This window comes from Neolamprologus brichardi, chromosome 12, assembly GCF_056152115.1.
Source record: "Neolamprologus brichardi isolate AB-2024 chromosome 12, ASM5615211v1, whole genome shotgun sequence".
In the NCBI taxonomy this organism is placed as follows: Eukaryota; Metazoa; Chordata; class Actinopteri; order Cichliformes; family Cichlidae; genus Neolamprologus; species Neolamprologus brichardi.
In genome coordinates this window covers 28383817-28400193 of record NC_142115.1, presented here as the reverse complement: position 1 = coordinate 28400193, position 16377 = coordinate 28383817, and the positions used below count along the sequence as shown (strand labels likewise).

The window sequence follows — 16377 nt, the reverse complement described above, 5'->3', positions numbered from 1 at the left end:
AATTTAATAAGAAGCCGAGTGGTATTTATAAGCCATGAAAAATAATATCTATGTTTAGGCCAAAATAATAAATGTTTTTTTCCATTGACTCATGGTTTGTGTGACCGTGTCATGAACCCCCTAATGCCTGCGGGGATTACAGGTAAAATTATTGGTGCTAATCTGGATATTACTGCATCCACTTAAATAAAACAGGTCATAACTCTGATTGGGTTTTTTTTTTTCTCCACTAGGGTATTCAAAGAGTCGGGTAGGCACTGGGATAATTTAGATCGTCTGTTTCTTGTCAGAAGTTTTGTCTCCTGAACCTGAAAGCAGAAGCAACAGCTTTTTTTTAAGCGTGAAAAGTTACAAATAAATTCTAATCTTTTTTTTTTTCCCCTTTTTTTTGTCTAACTACTGTTTTGCTTCCTTAACTGGCTGCCATCCAGATTGGTTTCCTTGAAATCCTTTAATAATAAAAGGCTGCCACAATGCAGTTGTGGCTTTCCTTTCATGATGGATTTAAAGCAACCTGCAAAAATGTCCTAACTCGGTGCTCTTTCAACTGCTGCTTGATCTCCTTCAGGTCGTTTAAAGAAAGAGCAGGCTCTGTCGAGGATTTCTGATGAGAGCCTGGACAAAATCCCTGAAGAGGAGGAGGAGAGCCCCGTCTTCAAAGAGTTACCAGGGGCGAAGGGCACAGATGAGGCTGTGATGCCGCTCACAGGCGGCAGCAGTGACCGGGTCACCCGCGAATCCAGCAGCGAGCTCACCAACCTGGCGAATGGAGGCACTATCCTGCCAAACGGCAGGGTGTATGGTACAACTGGACATTTATAATAATATTTGATAAGAAGGGAGTAACTATAGCTTTATTTATGCGTTAATACTTATTAGCATAAATAAACTTGCCATTAATGGAGATCAAACTCGTCGGTCATCATCATTAATATCCTGCTCCCACGCAGACTTTTCATTAATCGTCTGTCTTCCAGGTCGGACACACTCAATGACGAACGGCAGCCTCAAATCCCCCATCTCTAACGGCAGCTTCAGCTTCGATGGCCACATGCGTAGCGATGGCCAGGTGTACCACACGGTGCACAAAGACTCGGGTCTGTACAAAGACCTGCTTCACAAAATCCACCTGGGCCGCATGGATGACAACGAGCGCTCGAACGCCGGCCCGCCTGACAACAATTACCGCCTGCTGCGCCGCAACAACAGCTACACCTGCTACACAGCGGCAATATGCGGCATGCCCGTCCAGCCGATGCGCTCCGAATCACGCGAGGACAGTGAAAAGCTGGTTGGTGAGGGAGGCGGCAGGAGCAACAGCGTGTCTTACTCCAAAAAGCGGATACGCTACGACAGCTACTCGTCGTACTGCAACGCCGTGGCCGAGGCTGAGATCGAGGCCGAGGAGGGCGGAGTGGAGATGAAGCTTGCCACAGACCTGGAAGGGGTGGAGGAAGAAGGGGCTGCACCTCCAGGGCCGGACGACTTGGAGGATCAGGAGGAGAAGGACAAACCTGAGGTGTTTCTGCTTTTCCACTTCTTGCAGATCCTCACCGCCTGCTTCGGTTCTTTCGCCCACGGAGGCAACGATGTCAGGTGCTGCCCCCTACGTGTTGCATGACAGATAGCGACCTTTATGGTCCAGAGTACATTTCTCTGTCAACTAAATATAAAAAATCATCTTCACGCTGCTCTTTGGACTTGAGTATATAATGCCCGAATAAGGTTTTTATCTACTTTCTTGTTTGTAGTAATGCCATTGGACCTTTGGTGGCACTGTGGATGATCTACGAACAGGGCGGTGTGATGCAGGATGCTGCCACTCCTATCTGGCTGCTGTTTTACGGTGGTATAGGCATCTGTGCCGGCCTGTGGGTATGGGGCCGCCGCGTCATCCAGACCATGGGGAAGGACCTCACGCCCATCACCCCCTCAAGGTGAGAAAGTCACCTCACAGGAGAGTGAGTGCACATGTGCGTGTCTGTGGATGCGGTTGGGTGCGTTTGAAGGAGAGTTGTGCTGCAGAGGTGAACTATCCACCATGTTTGGGTTTTACGCGCTCCAAAGAGCCTCAACACGCTGACACAAACAAGTTCATAGAGGGCTCCCAGCCTCCATGGTGAGTACTTACTTTCCCACAGCCGTATTAGAATGCTTATGCACAATGTCTTAAGGGCAGTAAAGAGCAAATGAACAATCAGAAGATACTTAGTACTCCATGTGCAGACAGCAAAATGCATAAAGCAGTTTGTCTGTTGTGTAACTCAAGAATGTTCTGATTTTCCCTCACTGTCTGCCAGGGAGTGACCTGCACACACAGTGTTGATGTGTACTCATGTTTATCATCAGAGGTCAGACAGATCGTTTAAGTGAAAAGATCTGTGTGTTCAAATCCATTACATTTGAGTTTATTAGGTAAAATACAAAGACTGAATGGATTTTTTTTATTACTTTTTCCAGCTATAAACGTATAAATAAAAATTTGGTGATAAATAAATCTTGATCTCAGCATTAAGCATGCTATTTATGATTTTGGGAATCATCCCAGACTTTGCTAGAAATAATTCTTACTACTTTTTTACAGAAATCTGCTTTAATAATAGTATCTTAATGGTGCCTGGGGAGTGAAATAGTAGTGCATTTTTTTTTTCTCAGATTTTTTTGACCTATTACATAAAGATTATGAATAAACAAGTAGACTTTCGGACCACAACAAACAAAGCCTTAGGACACTGGCTGTCTGATAACCTGAGCAGTAGACGTCTCACATCCACAAACCCGTGCTGTTGCTCTGTCCTTGACTTCAGTCTCCTTCTTCCTCTCTCTCTTCTCTTCCCACGCATAAGATGAAGGGTTTGCGTGTGTGTGTGTGTGTGTGCATGCGTGCCCGCGTGTGTGTCTGTGCATACCACAGAGTTGTTTGTGTGCTGAGGAAACCGAACTCTGCAAGTCACCCTGCATTGAATGTACTGTATGTGTCCGAGCATGCATGCACATTAGGGTCTAATTGTTCCAGCAAGGCGTTTTGAGGTGTGTGTGTTTGTGTGTGTGTGTGTGTTTGAGTGGCTGTGTTTTGTTGCCTGGCAGGAACATCACACAGGGTTGCAGGAAGCTGTTTGGCATTCTGGGTGAAGAGAAGTAGAGCAGGAGGGGTGAGGGAGGGCCACAGTGGGAACCGTAGCCTCTCTTCTCCAACCGCAGGGAGGGACGCCAGTCTGACTCTTGCACTTTTCTTTTCCTCCCGTCCTCCTTTCTCCTTCCTACCCACTCCTGTAAATCACTATTTTTGTGGTTAACCCTCTTCTTCTTCTCAGCGCCCTGCTTTTTACCCTTTTTTCTTTTTCTTCATTCCTTTACATCTTTTTTTTTTTAAGTCTCACCTAAAAAGCTTTCTCTCTCTCTCTCTCTCTCCCCTTTTCCCTAAAGTCTCTTTTTCTCACGCTCACGCCCACGCCATCTCATTATTTTCCCTTCCCTCATTTCTCCTCTTTTTGTTTGGTCTCTCTCTTCTTTGTCTGTCTCCTTTCTCTCTTAATCTCCCTCCTTCCATCACCAGCTTAGACTTTTTGCCAGGACCCAAAGACAAATTTGCACTGGTTCACCGTTCTAAAGACTTGATTTCCTCCAGTGTCTGTTTCCATGCATCACTCTGAAAAGAAGTTTGTTTGGGGCAAGGACACGGAAGTGTTTATATGTGTGTCTGCGGTCTATGTGCCCGGGAATATATTTTAGCAGCCGCAGCGAACACCTAAAAAGTGCAATGTATCACAGCAGTAACAAGACTTTTGAAACTTGAAGTATGGATTTTCATCCTTCTGCCCAGCTCTGCTGTTGAAGCACCACAGGGACAGATTGCTGGAGATCTAGCAGGCTCTGCAAAGCTTAACCAGCAGAACTCAGAGAAACACAAACAATCATATCTCTTTGTGATGAGTCGATATGGCACACTTGTCCAGTTGTGTATAGTTTATTGTTGCTGTTGAGAGGCGGAGCGAAAGCTGTGAGTTTTTTCTGTAGCTTTCTTGCAAGACCCTCTACTCCTACATTCTGACATGAGCTGGGGGAAAGCACAGGTCTGAGTAATACAGTTAACATTTGCCTAATGGCTATCAATTTCTGTAGGCCATGTCTACAGACAGAGTTCGGGCCAAGTGGCCATTTACAAATGGGTTCAAGATTAATCAGGTGACATCACTGGTGCTCTGCTGTCTTAGAGATTGGCTCCTGCTGCTCGACCACTCCGCACTCCGCCTGCAGTGACATTTAAATTTCAGTCGTATCTTCATCTGGAACCTTAGCTCAGTGTTTCTGACGAATGTTATTGGCTGCCATCTAGTAAGAAAAAAGCCACATTTTTCTCCTTTTAAGTTGCATTTTCATGCATTTAGTTTAATTTTTTTCCCTCTTTTATGATTTGGAAGTTTATTCTAATGTCTGTCTTCTCTGTGTGTGTCCTGAAAGCAGCTGGTGGCTTTAGAGAAACTGTCTTCTAGTAAGCACAAGGCAGCACAGAAACACACCAACACAAAGGCCTGTTTGTATATCACATACTGAAACTGTATCAATTATGAATAACACACTGGTGTGTAATACCTGGTAGAAATGCTGTGTTTATTGTGTGTGCGTGTGTGTGTGTGTGTCAGATATTTAATATTATTTCTGTTTTTCAAATGTGTGCTGGGTATACTTTAAAGAACTGCTGAATGCTCTGCAATGGTTTTATATGTGGATGCCAGTGAGATCGTGCCATCATGAGCAACATCCAAGACATCACAATGAAGAATGTCTCTTTGCTCCCTCCCCCCTTCCCTTCCTCTCCCTTCCCTTCCTTCCACAGTGGATTCACTATTGAACTGGCTTCTGCACTCACAGTCGTGTTCGCTTCCAATATCGGAATCCCTGTCAGTACCACACACTGCAAGGTATGACTGAGTGGCCTTCCAGCTGGCCTCTCAACTCCCTTTCAGGCATTTCCAGGGGACAGGGACCTCACACTGCCTCCCAGGCCACCGGGCTGGACTGAGCTAGAATCGCACACACACACACACACCACTTTAGCTATAATTAGTGCTTAGTCATGTTGTGAGATAATTAGCTAAAATCTGTTTTAGTTTACTATAATTTTATGCCTACCTCCCTACAAGTGCTCTACTTCTTAGTTAAATTTGTCCACAGAAATCAAAGCTCAGATTATTGTGGCAGGAAAACAAAAAGGATAATTGCAGTTTATGAAAATGTGGGTCTTATTTATTAGTTTTGACCTTCTTTTCTGTCTGTTGTGATCACTTGTGCAAGCTAGGCCGAAAGCCGTGAGCACGGCAACATTAGTCCAACAAAGTCAGTAACACGGGCCCTACTGTCGGGTGTGTTGTGGGGGAAAAAAAAGCAAGAAAGTATTTTCCTGTGGAAATCAGCAGGGAGCCTGACTCGGTTAAATTTCCTAATGCCAGTTTTACGGTTACATTTTAATTTTATCATTAAAATCTCTTTAAACATTATCCTCTAGCTGATTTACTGAAATCCAGGCGATAAAAATTCTCGTAAGTCTGAGTTGCCTTTAATTATTACAGGGCACTCCAGGCGGCTTTTCAAATAGCAGAAGAAGCTCTGCTTAATTGTTTTTGCTCCGATTTGCCATTCCTATCGTCTCCATCCTCGTGAGTATGAAAAATGAACCCTAATATTTCCAGTTCTGTAGTTACGAGTCAGGGGACTTATTAAAGTTCTTTGCTTTTTGGTAAAGTGTTTCCCACAGTGATCACAGTAACAGCATCGTTAGTAGAAATTGTTGTCAAAACGATGTAAATACCACTCATTTTCTCATAAACAAGACTTATCCTCCACAGGAACTGATAATCCTAACCAATCTTTGAGGTGCATGAGAAGATCAAAACAAATCCATGTCCAGCCCGCTACAACCAGCCCCAGGCAGCAGTGTGCAGCCCCTCTCCCCTGCTCTTTTCAGGAACAGCAGATCGAGGCTGGAATTCGAGACGGACCCCACCAGTCCCAATCCTCCCCTGCCCGCCCCCATCAACACGGTGTCTCATTCTCTGTTTCATTTCCACCAAGTCTCTTCCATTTTGCCCTCTTAGCACTGGCATGGTTTGGTGTGTGGGTTCTCGACCCTGCTGTGCTTGTCCGCAAGCAGACCTCAACCTCCCAAATACCTACCATCCTCCCCCCCCCCGAACCTGTCGCACTTGTTTTCCACTTTTTTTTTTACCTCTCCATCTTTCTCTGTCTGTCTCTCTACTCATCTATCTTCACAGCGGATTTTGCATTGAAGTAATGAGTGCGCTAACAGTGCTTGTTGCATCAAATGTGGGCATCCCAATAAGCTCCACCCACTGCAAGGTATTGGTAGTGAAGTCATCCTAGAGAGCCCTCCGGGAGCTCGCCTTCATCGCTTCACCTGTAGCTGTCAATCGCCAAAGCCAATCACAACTCCCGAAGTTGACGTTTTGATTTCTCGTGCAGTTTTCCTTCAGCAACACAACCCCAAGTTTGACTCAAAGGTAGCTTTGTAAGATTAAAGAAGGTTATCAAGCAGTTACATGCATGTTTATTAGACATACAGCAAATACATAGATATCATCTTTATTTATTTATTGTTTTTTGTTTATTAAATTAGTAGTAAAAGTTTTTTTAATAGATGAAAAACTAGGAATATTTGTTAAAAGAATACACAAGTAGAGAGTTTGATGATAATATTGATATCACTAAATATTAAGCTATTGCCGTTAGCCTCTTAGCTACTTGTAAAGATGAAGCTGGATGAAACACCTGAAATGTTTGTTTTTAGCTTATATAAGATCATACGTGCAATAATCAGTGAAAACAGGAATGCAAAAATGTTAGCTCCACTGAAGGGAAACTGCACAAGACTCAAAACTGGGTTTAAGTTACTGGTGATCTATTTGTCTAAACATCAATATCATCGCCATCCATACCTTATCTTCATTTCTCACCTCCAAATGCCTTCGCGTTTCCTTCCTAAAAGCCTTGGATAATCAACTGCTCTGCTAAAATGCTAAATCTACTGATGGTTGGAGGTATATAATCGTGGTGGTGATTTGAATGATTTAGTGATTCTTATTTATTTGTTTATTTTAAATGTGGAGATGGTCCACAGATGATGCTGGACTAAAAACAAAACACTAGCAAGACTTGCAGCTCTTTGACATTTTAAATTGTTTGGTTTTCAGAAAGTAGCCAGCAACATCTGTCAACATCTTCACTGTGTGTGTGCGTGCGTGTGTGTGTGCGTGTGTGTATTTGTGTCACTGGCATCCATTCGGTTTCAGTGAAGTTCTGTTGTGTATGAGTGATAATTTTTCTTTCAGGTCTTTTTTGTGTGTGTGTGGGTGTGGAAGTTAAACCGAATGGATGGGTGTGTGGGTCGGTGTGGTATGGTAATGTGCAGTGACTCGTTTCAAAAACTCAAAAACAATACGAACACTGAGGTCACACCGAGTTCAGAATTTGTTGCTCCGTGCTTGAGGTACTAAAACCATCAAACAAACAATGTGACCACTGAGTTAAATATTGTTCAACACATGCACACCCTGCTTTGGAAAGAGGAGGATCCAAGAAATGCTACATTAAAGTATCTTGCATCTAAGTAGAGAGGCTACATGACCTGAATGTCTTTTCTGGGAGATATTTTTGTGAGTCTAGTAGAGCTTAGTCTTATTAAGACTGACTAGTAAACCAAAAGAACAGGCTGGACTCTGTTGGCCCGACTTTCCACATTTAGTCAGTGTGTGACAGACGGTGTCTCATGTTGCTGCGGCCATATAAGAGCAGGGAAACGCGGTTTAACTCCCGCCCACCTGTAGCGTCACTAAGAGCTGAAACCACTCACTGCACGTTACTCCAACACTCGCTTGTGTGTGTGTGTCGCTTTGAGTCTTTGAACATGGATTAGTAAAAAATCTCTTTTGTATTCTGAAGTTATTTCTGTCAAAAGAAAGAAGTGGAAGTCTGAAATTTGCAGACAGGCTCGCAAAAGCTAACTAGCTCTCAGGTTTAGTGCTTTTTGATATTTACATGCTAATAATAAGTAAATAAAAGACTGTTGCTACTCTAGAGCTGCTGATTTCAGGCTTGCTACTCTAGAGCTGCTGATTTCAGGCTTCCACGGACACCAAATTTAATTTATGCTGTGATAACCTCTATAATCTGCTTGCAGTCACTAACACAGACACTGAAAACTGATCTGATTTTGAAGAGCTGCAGGTTGCACATGGCCTTTCTGCTGACCTGTTGATATGTTATCACCTTTTGTTCGTGTGTCTTTCTGGCCGTACTCTTTGGTGGAAGTTTTTTTTGTTGTTGCTCAGTACAACTTTTAGATACAGTTAATATACCAATTACTACCAGTATCAATATCAATTACATTAAATTCAAAGTATCAAAGTATATTTTGTAAGAGTCCATATAGTACAAAAATGGAATTGAGTATGTATGTACATATTTTTCTTATACTGTCCCTCTGTGAAGCATGTTAGCTCGCCCCCTGTCTAAAAAGTTGCTGACCACACTCTACTAACTGGCTTCTTCTTGCCCGACTTCCACAAACAGGAATTTGATTCTTTTTAGCCCCATGTTTTCAACCTAGTGCTTCTGTTTGTGCTTAAAATGACCATGTAAGGACATCCATGCCGAGGTGATGTCATCTCGGGACAAGAGTAGAAAAAAACGTAGTCTGAAGCCTGAGCTTTAGCTCATAGAGATTATCTTTACATACTCTGTCCTCGTTTTTTGAAACTTTGCTCGTGTTCTAAATAAGCATGCAGTGTTTTATGTGGGAGCAAATTAGGAAAACCATAAAAGGTGCCGTTAAATAGAATATTTAATATTAAACTTATTATTGTTGTTGTTGCAGAAGAATTTGAGGACTTCTTCATGTGCTGACTGATACTGTTAGAGGAGACTAACACATAATTTCCACCAATCACCATCTGCAATTTAATTAATCAGCTGTTGCTGTTATCTTTTCTGTCCAATAGGGTTAATTAGACAATTAACCACTTAATGCACAAGAGAAGAGTTAAGCATTGCAAAACATGCCTTAAAAATATCTGACGTAATCTGACTGCAAAACAATCTTGGAGAAACTTCCATCAAGAGAAAAGCGTGGACAACCTGTAGCTCTTTATACTGACTTTGGCTTTGCTGCGTTGAACGTTTTGTTCTGTGCTGCTGCTGATTATTTTTCTTTCTTCCCTCCTTGCGGCGGCTTCCAGGTGGGCTCAGTTGTGGCTGTGGGTTGGATCCGCTCCCAGAAAGCAGTGGACTGGCGCCTCTTCAGGAACATCTTCCTGGCGTGGTTTGTCACGGTGCCTGTGGCCGGCCTGTTCAGCGCCGCCGTCATGGCCCTGTTTGTCTACGGCATCCTGCCCTACGTCTGAGGGCGCAACGCCGGGAGGGAGAGCAGAGGAGGAAAAAGAGAGTCGTGGAGAGAGAGAGAGAGAGAGGGGGAAACTTGGGTAGATGTCATATCTCGAATGTGTGGGTTGCAGATAGAAGAGAAGGAAGAGAGTCGACGCACAAGGGTGACGAGGAAGAAGGGAGGATGGTTTACAGGTGGACTTGGTTGTACTGTAGATGTGAGGAGGGTTGGTTCACATGCTGCCTGGCTCCGTAGTCCAGAGATCTTTTTGACTCGTTTGAGTTCCCAATCGGTTTTTATTTATTCTCTTTCTTTTTGGTGGGATTGATTAAAAAAACAAAAGTGTAACTAGTGTACCATTCAATCTGCTGTACATAAGACAATAACAGGGGACTTACTGGTAACTTCTAACAAAACATGTGACAGTCTCCTTAAAAAAACAAAACCACGTAAATATAAAAAATACAGAAATAAAAATGATCAAAAAGCAGCTTACTCTGCTAACATAAGCCAGCAGACTCGCCTGCAGTAAATCCATATCCTTCTGCCTGAAATTCTAGGCAGCACAATCGGTCAAGTGCTTACTTTTTATTAGCGTTATCATTGTTCCAAAATGCCAGGGGTGAAAAAAACAAAACAAAACTGTACATATTGTGATATTGGGTCGAGTGTGATTCGTTGTATTGCGGCTTGCTTTCAAACAAAAGAAGAAAAGATGTGCGCGTGGTCAACCAAACCCATCCGTCATCTCACTTTCAACATGCTAGCCAGGTACAACTGGGGCCAAACGGAACGGACGCCTCAGAGAGGAGCGGTGAGACTGTCACTCTGCTTTTGTTTTTTTTATTATTATTATTTTTCACATGATACCATAGGAACCTAATTTACTAAAGAGTTGATTTTTTGGTTTTTTTTGTCAAGAGCTCCTGTATGTTTTTAGAGATCTCATATTTTTTAATGATGTATTATACTGTAATTTGTACTGTAAATAATGTCCTTTAAGAGTTTGGATGTGGGGGTCTGGGATGGGGGATTGGGGATGCGTGCGTGCGTGCGTGCGTGCGTGCGAGTGTGAATGGTTTCGGAAAAGTGGGTGGGTGGGTGGGGGCCTCTTCACCTCATAATGATGTCAGAATTCACGGTTAGTTTCAACCCCCGCGGCTCATAGGAAACTCCCACCGACGAACACTTGGCAGGTTTTTCTGAAGTTGGCAGAAGAATATTGATTAGAACAAAGTGTTTTTGCTTTACCAAACCCATCCACAGCAGAGGAAGTGAGAGTTGCCGTTGCATTCACTGTTTTATTGCCTGGGTGAATTGAACAGTATTGACAGAAGGTTCTTTCGTTAACGGCTCCCTCCTCGAGGAGATACGCAGATAGCGAGGGAGAGTGAGGTTGTTCTTTAGAGAGCAGAACCATGCCAAAGTAAGTTGTTGTCACCATGTCTGTATGCCAGATAAATGAGGTACAGCAGATGCCAAAACTGATCAGATGTACAAAAAATAAAGCACTGATTAAGTTTAGTAAAAATGTTTGCATATCATCATCCATATGCCTTTGACTTTGGATAAAGCAGGAGTCACTTCCTTATATCAAAGGCTCCCTGCCCACTGATGAACCTTTACATTTTTTTCATATTCAGATCATGTCAGATCTCGCACCGCGGTCATCCGAGATTATCCGAGTCCAGGTTTCAAATCTAACAGAGTGAGACATGCAAAAAGCTAAGGCCTTGTGATCTGTCATATCGAATACTTAAATTGTAACGCGTTATGCAGATGTCGAAAGGAAGAGGACTCAATCCAAGCCACACGAGTAGCTCCTCAAAATGGGCAGGTGTTGTTTGGAGCAGAGAAGCATTTAGTCTCTCAATCACCTCTGATTCAGTCTAAGCGCCATGTCATGAGGTGTGTGAATCACAGCCCGGTGAGGGTTTCAAGGCTGCTCATGCCACAAAAATATCACAAGACTTTTGTCTTAAGATTTAAGGTTGTATTCGGAGGTAGAACTGATCATCACCAGCTTTTTAAAACGGTCACCTGACCTGTAGATGAACAAAGTCTTTTTTTTTTTTTCTTTTAATTTGAACAAACTCGATGCCAGGTGTCGCAAGTTGTTTTTGTTCTTGTGGTGTGTTTCCTCATTTCTTGTTTTGTTTGTTTGTTTGTTCTCTCTCTCTCATGAACAAATCTATGCTTAAGTAGCCACTTGCCTTGTAACTTTGTGTTTTACTTTGTGCAGAAAAAGTAAACTAATTATGTACTGTGGTGTTTACATCGTAACCATATTGTAGAGTTATCTGAAAAACAAAAAACCCACAAAAAAACAACTGTTGCCTAATGATGCCAATGAAAGACAAACTATTAACCGTGAGTTTTTAAGTGCAAGTAAAAAAAAATAAAAAATAACCAGAAGTGTCTAGAGAGAAAGAGAGCAAGTGTGTGCGCAGTGACTCGTTTTTCATTTTGTTTCTTGTAGCGGTAGCGCTAATCCTGACCCCCGTCACCTTACACTGCTACTACAATGCATTAACACTACATGTATGGGTGCAATTCAGTAATAAAGAGGATAACTAGAGAAATTTCATCAGAACTATATTTTTCTACCATATCTGAGTTTTAACCGGGATGAGCTTCCGGACACTTTGGAGGACACTCTGTGGGGCTGATGGTAAAATCTGGCCAATTGGGATTAGTTGTTGTAAGACTGTAATCGCAGCAATACTGAGAAATGGTCTTATTTCAGGGTGCCATATGCCACACTTCCTCTCAGCCCGGTGGGTTCCTCTAACATATAGACTGATGTGTCGGTTGCCAGTAGATCAGATTTTTAAATTACCATTTTTATTTTTGAATTTTTGATGAAAACACTTTGTAATTTTGTTTCCCTACTGCTTTGGCCACGAGCTTCAAGAGCAGCACAGCACCGTGCCAGAAAACCATTGTGTAGGACTGCCCTGATGAAGATGAATGCAATGAGTGGTATCTGGAAACTTGATTGTGAGGAAATTTGTTTCCTTGTTTTTTGGCAGGCTAGCGCTGTTGAAGCTCATGGCCTTCTACTTTTCCACAGGCTGTGTGTTGTTCAGGGGGGCTGCACAGAGCCGGTGTGTTCAAATCCTCTTGCGTTTGTTCTCTGATGCCCGGAGGAAGAATATTTCGAAGGAATTTTGTGATGACACAAAACATTTAGCCTTCCCCCACCCCACCCCACCCAGGAAAATACGCAGCAGAGATCTGAAGCTTTCATGGATGTTTTTTCCCCCTTTGTCTTTAAAGCAAGCCAGTGTAACGGCCAACTTCTAATTGCTAAACAGCTGAGGCACTCTGGCCTCAAGCAAATGGCACAAAATGACAAAAATTTGCAAAAGCAGACGGTAGCCTCAGAATTTTTTAAATCTCTCATGCAGTCGTGAGGATAGCATTTTGTGCTATTTTATTTCTTTGGATTCTAGGACCAAAGAGTTAGCATTTTATACTATGGCATTTATAACTGCTGAAATAAAAGCACAGTTTAAACCTTAAAAGTCTATATTCATAATATGAAGTCAGAAGCTGAAGAAAGACTCTTTCATTGGCCAGCTTTCTACTCTGAGGCTTGTGGAAGTTTGTTGCTCTGGTGCAAGATTCACTAAACAATATAATGAGCCGGAAAAAAACTTTATTTCCTTCATGCATTAGGAGGTTTATTTGTGAATGGACTGAGGTCAGCCGGCATGCATCGCGTGTTTGATTTGTGCAGTGTCACCATCCTCTGCTGCAGCCCCCCCTTTGTAACTCACACTGTCATTTTCTTTGTTTTCCATGCATTCTCAGTCCTGATAGGCCAAAAGGGATGCACTGCTCAAGATGGGGAGGGAAAGTGAAAATCGCCTTCTGCTGGCAGCTTTAAGTATCTGAGAGAAAGGGCTACATCATGAGCCGGCAACAGGAAATATATACATCTAACGTGGTTCCCTGTAAAATCCAAACACTTTCAAATTTGATCACAAACGCAAAAAAAAGATTGGGCGTAGGGATGACCACGGCCCCTAGAGGGCGCAGTTTGACACGTTCCCTCCCCGTAGAGAGGGACAGCATTTTAGACGGACTGTTTCAACGATTGGTTGAATTGCCATTGAGGGAGCTGCTGTGCTTCTGCCGCATTTCAACTGTTTATCAACCTTTTCGTAGACAAAAAACGAAACAGAATGTGCCATTTCTTTCTCCCTGAATGTGCAATACAAGCCGTTTCTCGTGAAGGTGCAACTACATTGCCGTCACTTTAGTGGTCGTGTGTAGCTCCACCTGCCCTGGTGTAATAGCGCCCTCTCCTGTGTGTGTGGGACTAGCACCGCCTCCCAAAGGCGGAGCGGCATCAGCTCAGACTTTCATCTGGATGTGGCGTGCTGTCTCCTAGTTGTCGGGTCTGTTTTGTAATAGAATGTGCTCCTTGGCTGGCCTGCAGGTTTTACAGCTCTGTGATGTCTCTTTACTGTTTACTGCTACTTAACTGTCCGGTCCTTCAGAAATAAGATGCATATATATATGAATACAAAAGAATAAATTAAAAAAAATAAAATAAAAAAAATCTAAAGAAACTGTAGCCTGCTTCTACAAAATCTTAAAGCTCTTCTGATTTGCATATATCGTACTGTAATGTTTTATTTAAGATTTAGTGAGAAAATGTCTGCATTTAAACTAAATTATGGGAATTAAAATTACAAAGAGTACCTAAAATCCACTGAGTTGTGTCTTACTTTTGTAAAGGTGTGTGGTATGTGTTTGTATGCTGCATAAGGAAAGCTGGGAAAGTGTGTAATTAAACACTGAATGGCTTTATTGCATAGTAGGCACAAGAGACGCATATTTAAGACAAGTTACCACATTGTTTATTTCACATAGTGTTTATTTATTTTTTTGCATTATGGGTAAGCTAGAGAACATCTGGCAATGGGATCAGACCATCGTTGATGCTAGCGAGTTCTTGAACCACACCATTTTGTTTCCTTTTATACGAGATAAAGATGTCTCATGTTAGGATTAAAAATCCAACAGTGGAAAGGAGCCACAGGACCTTTGGGCCCCTACTTCCATTTAGTAGTGTTGGACCACACCCAACCTCTCAACCGTGATTACAGGAATGTAGTTAACATTGTAAAGTTTTGTGACTGGTTTTAGGTCCAGCGTTATCATAGCATGCTGATAAAATGTAACCACAGAGACAGAAACACCTGATAAAGTATTCAAAAAACACCTCTGTGGCAGTTCCTGTTGCAGTACAAAACTCACAAGGTAAAAACAATAACACCCCACCCCTTATTTAGCTTATTTAAGTGAATAAAGAGACAAAAAAAACAACTTTTGATATACAGTTTGAGTGTTTGTTTTTTTTATCCATCTCTGGGATTATGAACCCAACAACAGCAACTTGCTTTATACAATGTGTAGTTTCCACTGCATCTAATATGAACTTCTGCTCATGCTGCGTCTCTTCTCATTTCCCCCCACTTTGCATGCATTTGGTTTCCTGCAGCAACCAACCTCTTTAAAGACCAAATGAATCTGCCAGATCTTTTCAGGCTGCTCTTATTTAGGGTTTTGAGCTGAAATAATAATTCACTGACTTGGCTCCGACTGCACTTTAAGTTCTCAGCAGCATTGCTGTCTGAGCTGGGTTTCATTTAATGCGTCTCTACAGTAACGATGAAAAATGCTGGTTTGATGCTGGCACACAGCAAGTGACACCATTTGCGTTCAGAGGGATAATGGTTTCCATTTCACATCGGTTAAATCAGTAACCAACAAGAAATGGAAACCATAACCTCTCTGCAGTGTTTCAGTAACACACAGCCTGCGTGCTTTGTGAATGGTATTTGTCCACTTATGTGTGGTTCTCGTCCTCATCTTAATTGACAACAGACAACCCTTCAGCTGTGATGAAATGTGGCTCCTGCACTGCAGTAAAAATCTCATCGGGGTTCAGGGTGGAGGTTCACTTCATTTTAAGCCCCTGACCACCTCCTTTCTGTCTGCAACCACCGGTTTGCATGCTTAACTTCAAACACCAAGTATAATTTGTAGTATGTTGCAGATGTGTCTTTCTGTGAATCAATTTTCTATAAAGACCTTGTTTTCAAGTTGTTCTTGAAACGCGGTATGTTTCCAGATGACGATGATGAAAGTATTTCACAGTAGTGTGTGTACCTTGCAGTCTTTTCAGTAAAGCTGTAAAGAATTAGCCTTCATTTTCAACTACATGATCCTGGCATTGCCATCGATTGGAATTTTTAGATGCTAAAAATTGTCCACTGTTCCATTCTGCAGCAGTGACGTCATTATAATTAGAAACAAAGGTTAAAAATGACACCTATGTGCTTTAAAAATCAAGACGTGTTTATTTTGTGTGTTATTCCAGACATATTGTCCACTGTTCCCTTGATGTTTGAGATTCTTTGGCCCTAGATGGTCTGCTCACATGACACATGGCAGACAGGCTGGAGATACGGCTAATTTTTGTTCTATATTGGTATTGGTATAAGTTCACAGTGAAGCATACCAGATATTCATCTGGATTTGTGCGTGTTCATGTGGGGAGGAAAGTGCAGCTGCCATAATGTGAGCAAAAAAACACTGGAGTATTTGTGCCTTTAATAGTTAATGTGTTGGGTTTTTTTCTAACTGTGCACAGAAAAACTGGGGAAATTTTCCCCAGTTAAGTTTCCACTACATTTTAATGACCCAAGTTAGTCCAGTGGTTGTCAAACTGTGCACATGCACCCCCCGGTAGGTAATTAATCCCAAGGAAATCAACTTTTATAAAGATCATTTTTGTAAATTTGAGATTATCATGCTGTTTATTTCTCCCAAACTTAATTTAACTGTGAAAATACAAGAACAGCTGAGCTGGCCTGCAAGTCAAAAACCAGGGCATAAAACTCAAAAGTTCATTAGCGCCACTATAATCTCAAGGATAACCGAAGAGACTCATACCCTTGTTC

At 42.3% G+C, this 16377-nt stretch overlaps 1 protein-coding gene across 8 annotated transcripts in view; it reads left to right on the top strand.

The window, feature by feature from the left end:
- Window positions 1–10457, top strand: part of slc20a2 (solute carrier family 20 member 2) — a 42679-nt gene extending 32222 nt beyond the window's left edge. For 7 of the 8 annotated variants that reach the window (XM_006789992.3, XM_006789996.3, XM_006789998.3 and 4 more), the window contains exons 7-11: window positions 569–802; window positions 978–1596; window positions 1752–1937; window positions 4838–4922; window positions 9252–10457. In XM_006789992.3, the coding sequence (XP_006790055.2) occupies window positions 569–802; window positions 978–1596; window positions 1752–1937; window positions 4838–4922; window positions 9252–9416 (1289 nt within the window). In that variant the 3' untranslated portion in view covers window positions 9417–10457. Of the gene's footprint in view, window positions 1–568; window positions 803–977; window positions 1597–1751; window positions 1938–4837; window positions 4923–6272; window positions 6358–9251 lie in introns of all 8 variants that reach the window. The other variant, XM_006789999.3, reaches the window with a different exon arrangement.
- Window positions 10458–16377: the final 5920 nt, after the last annotated feature.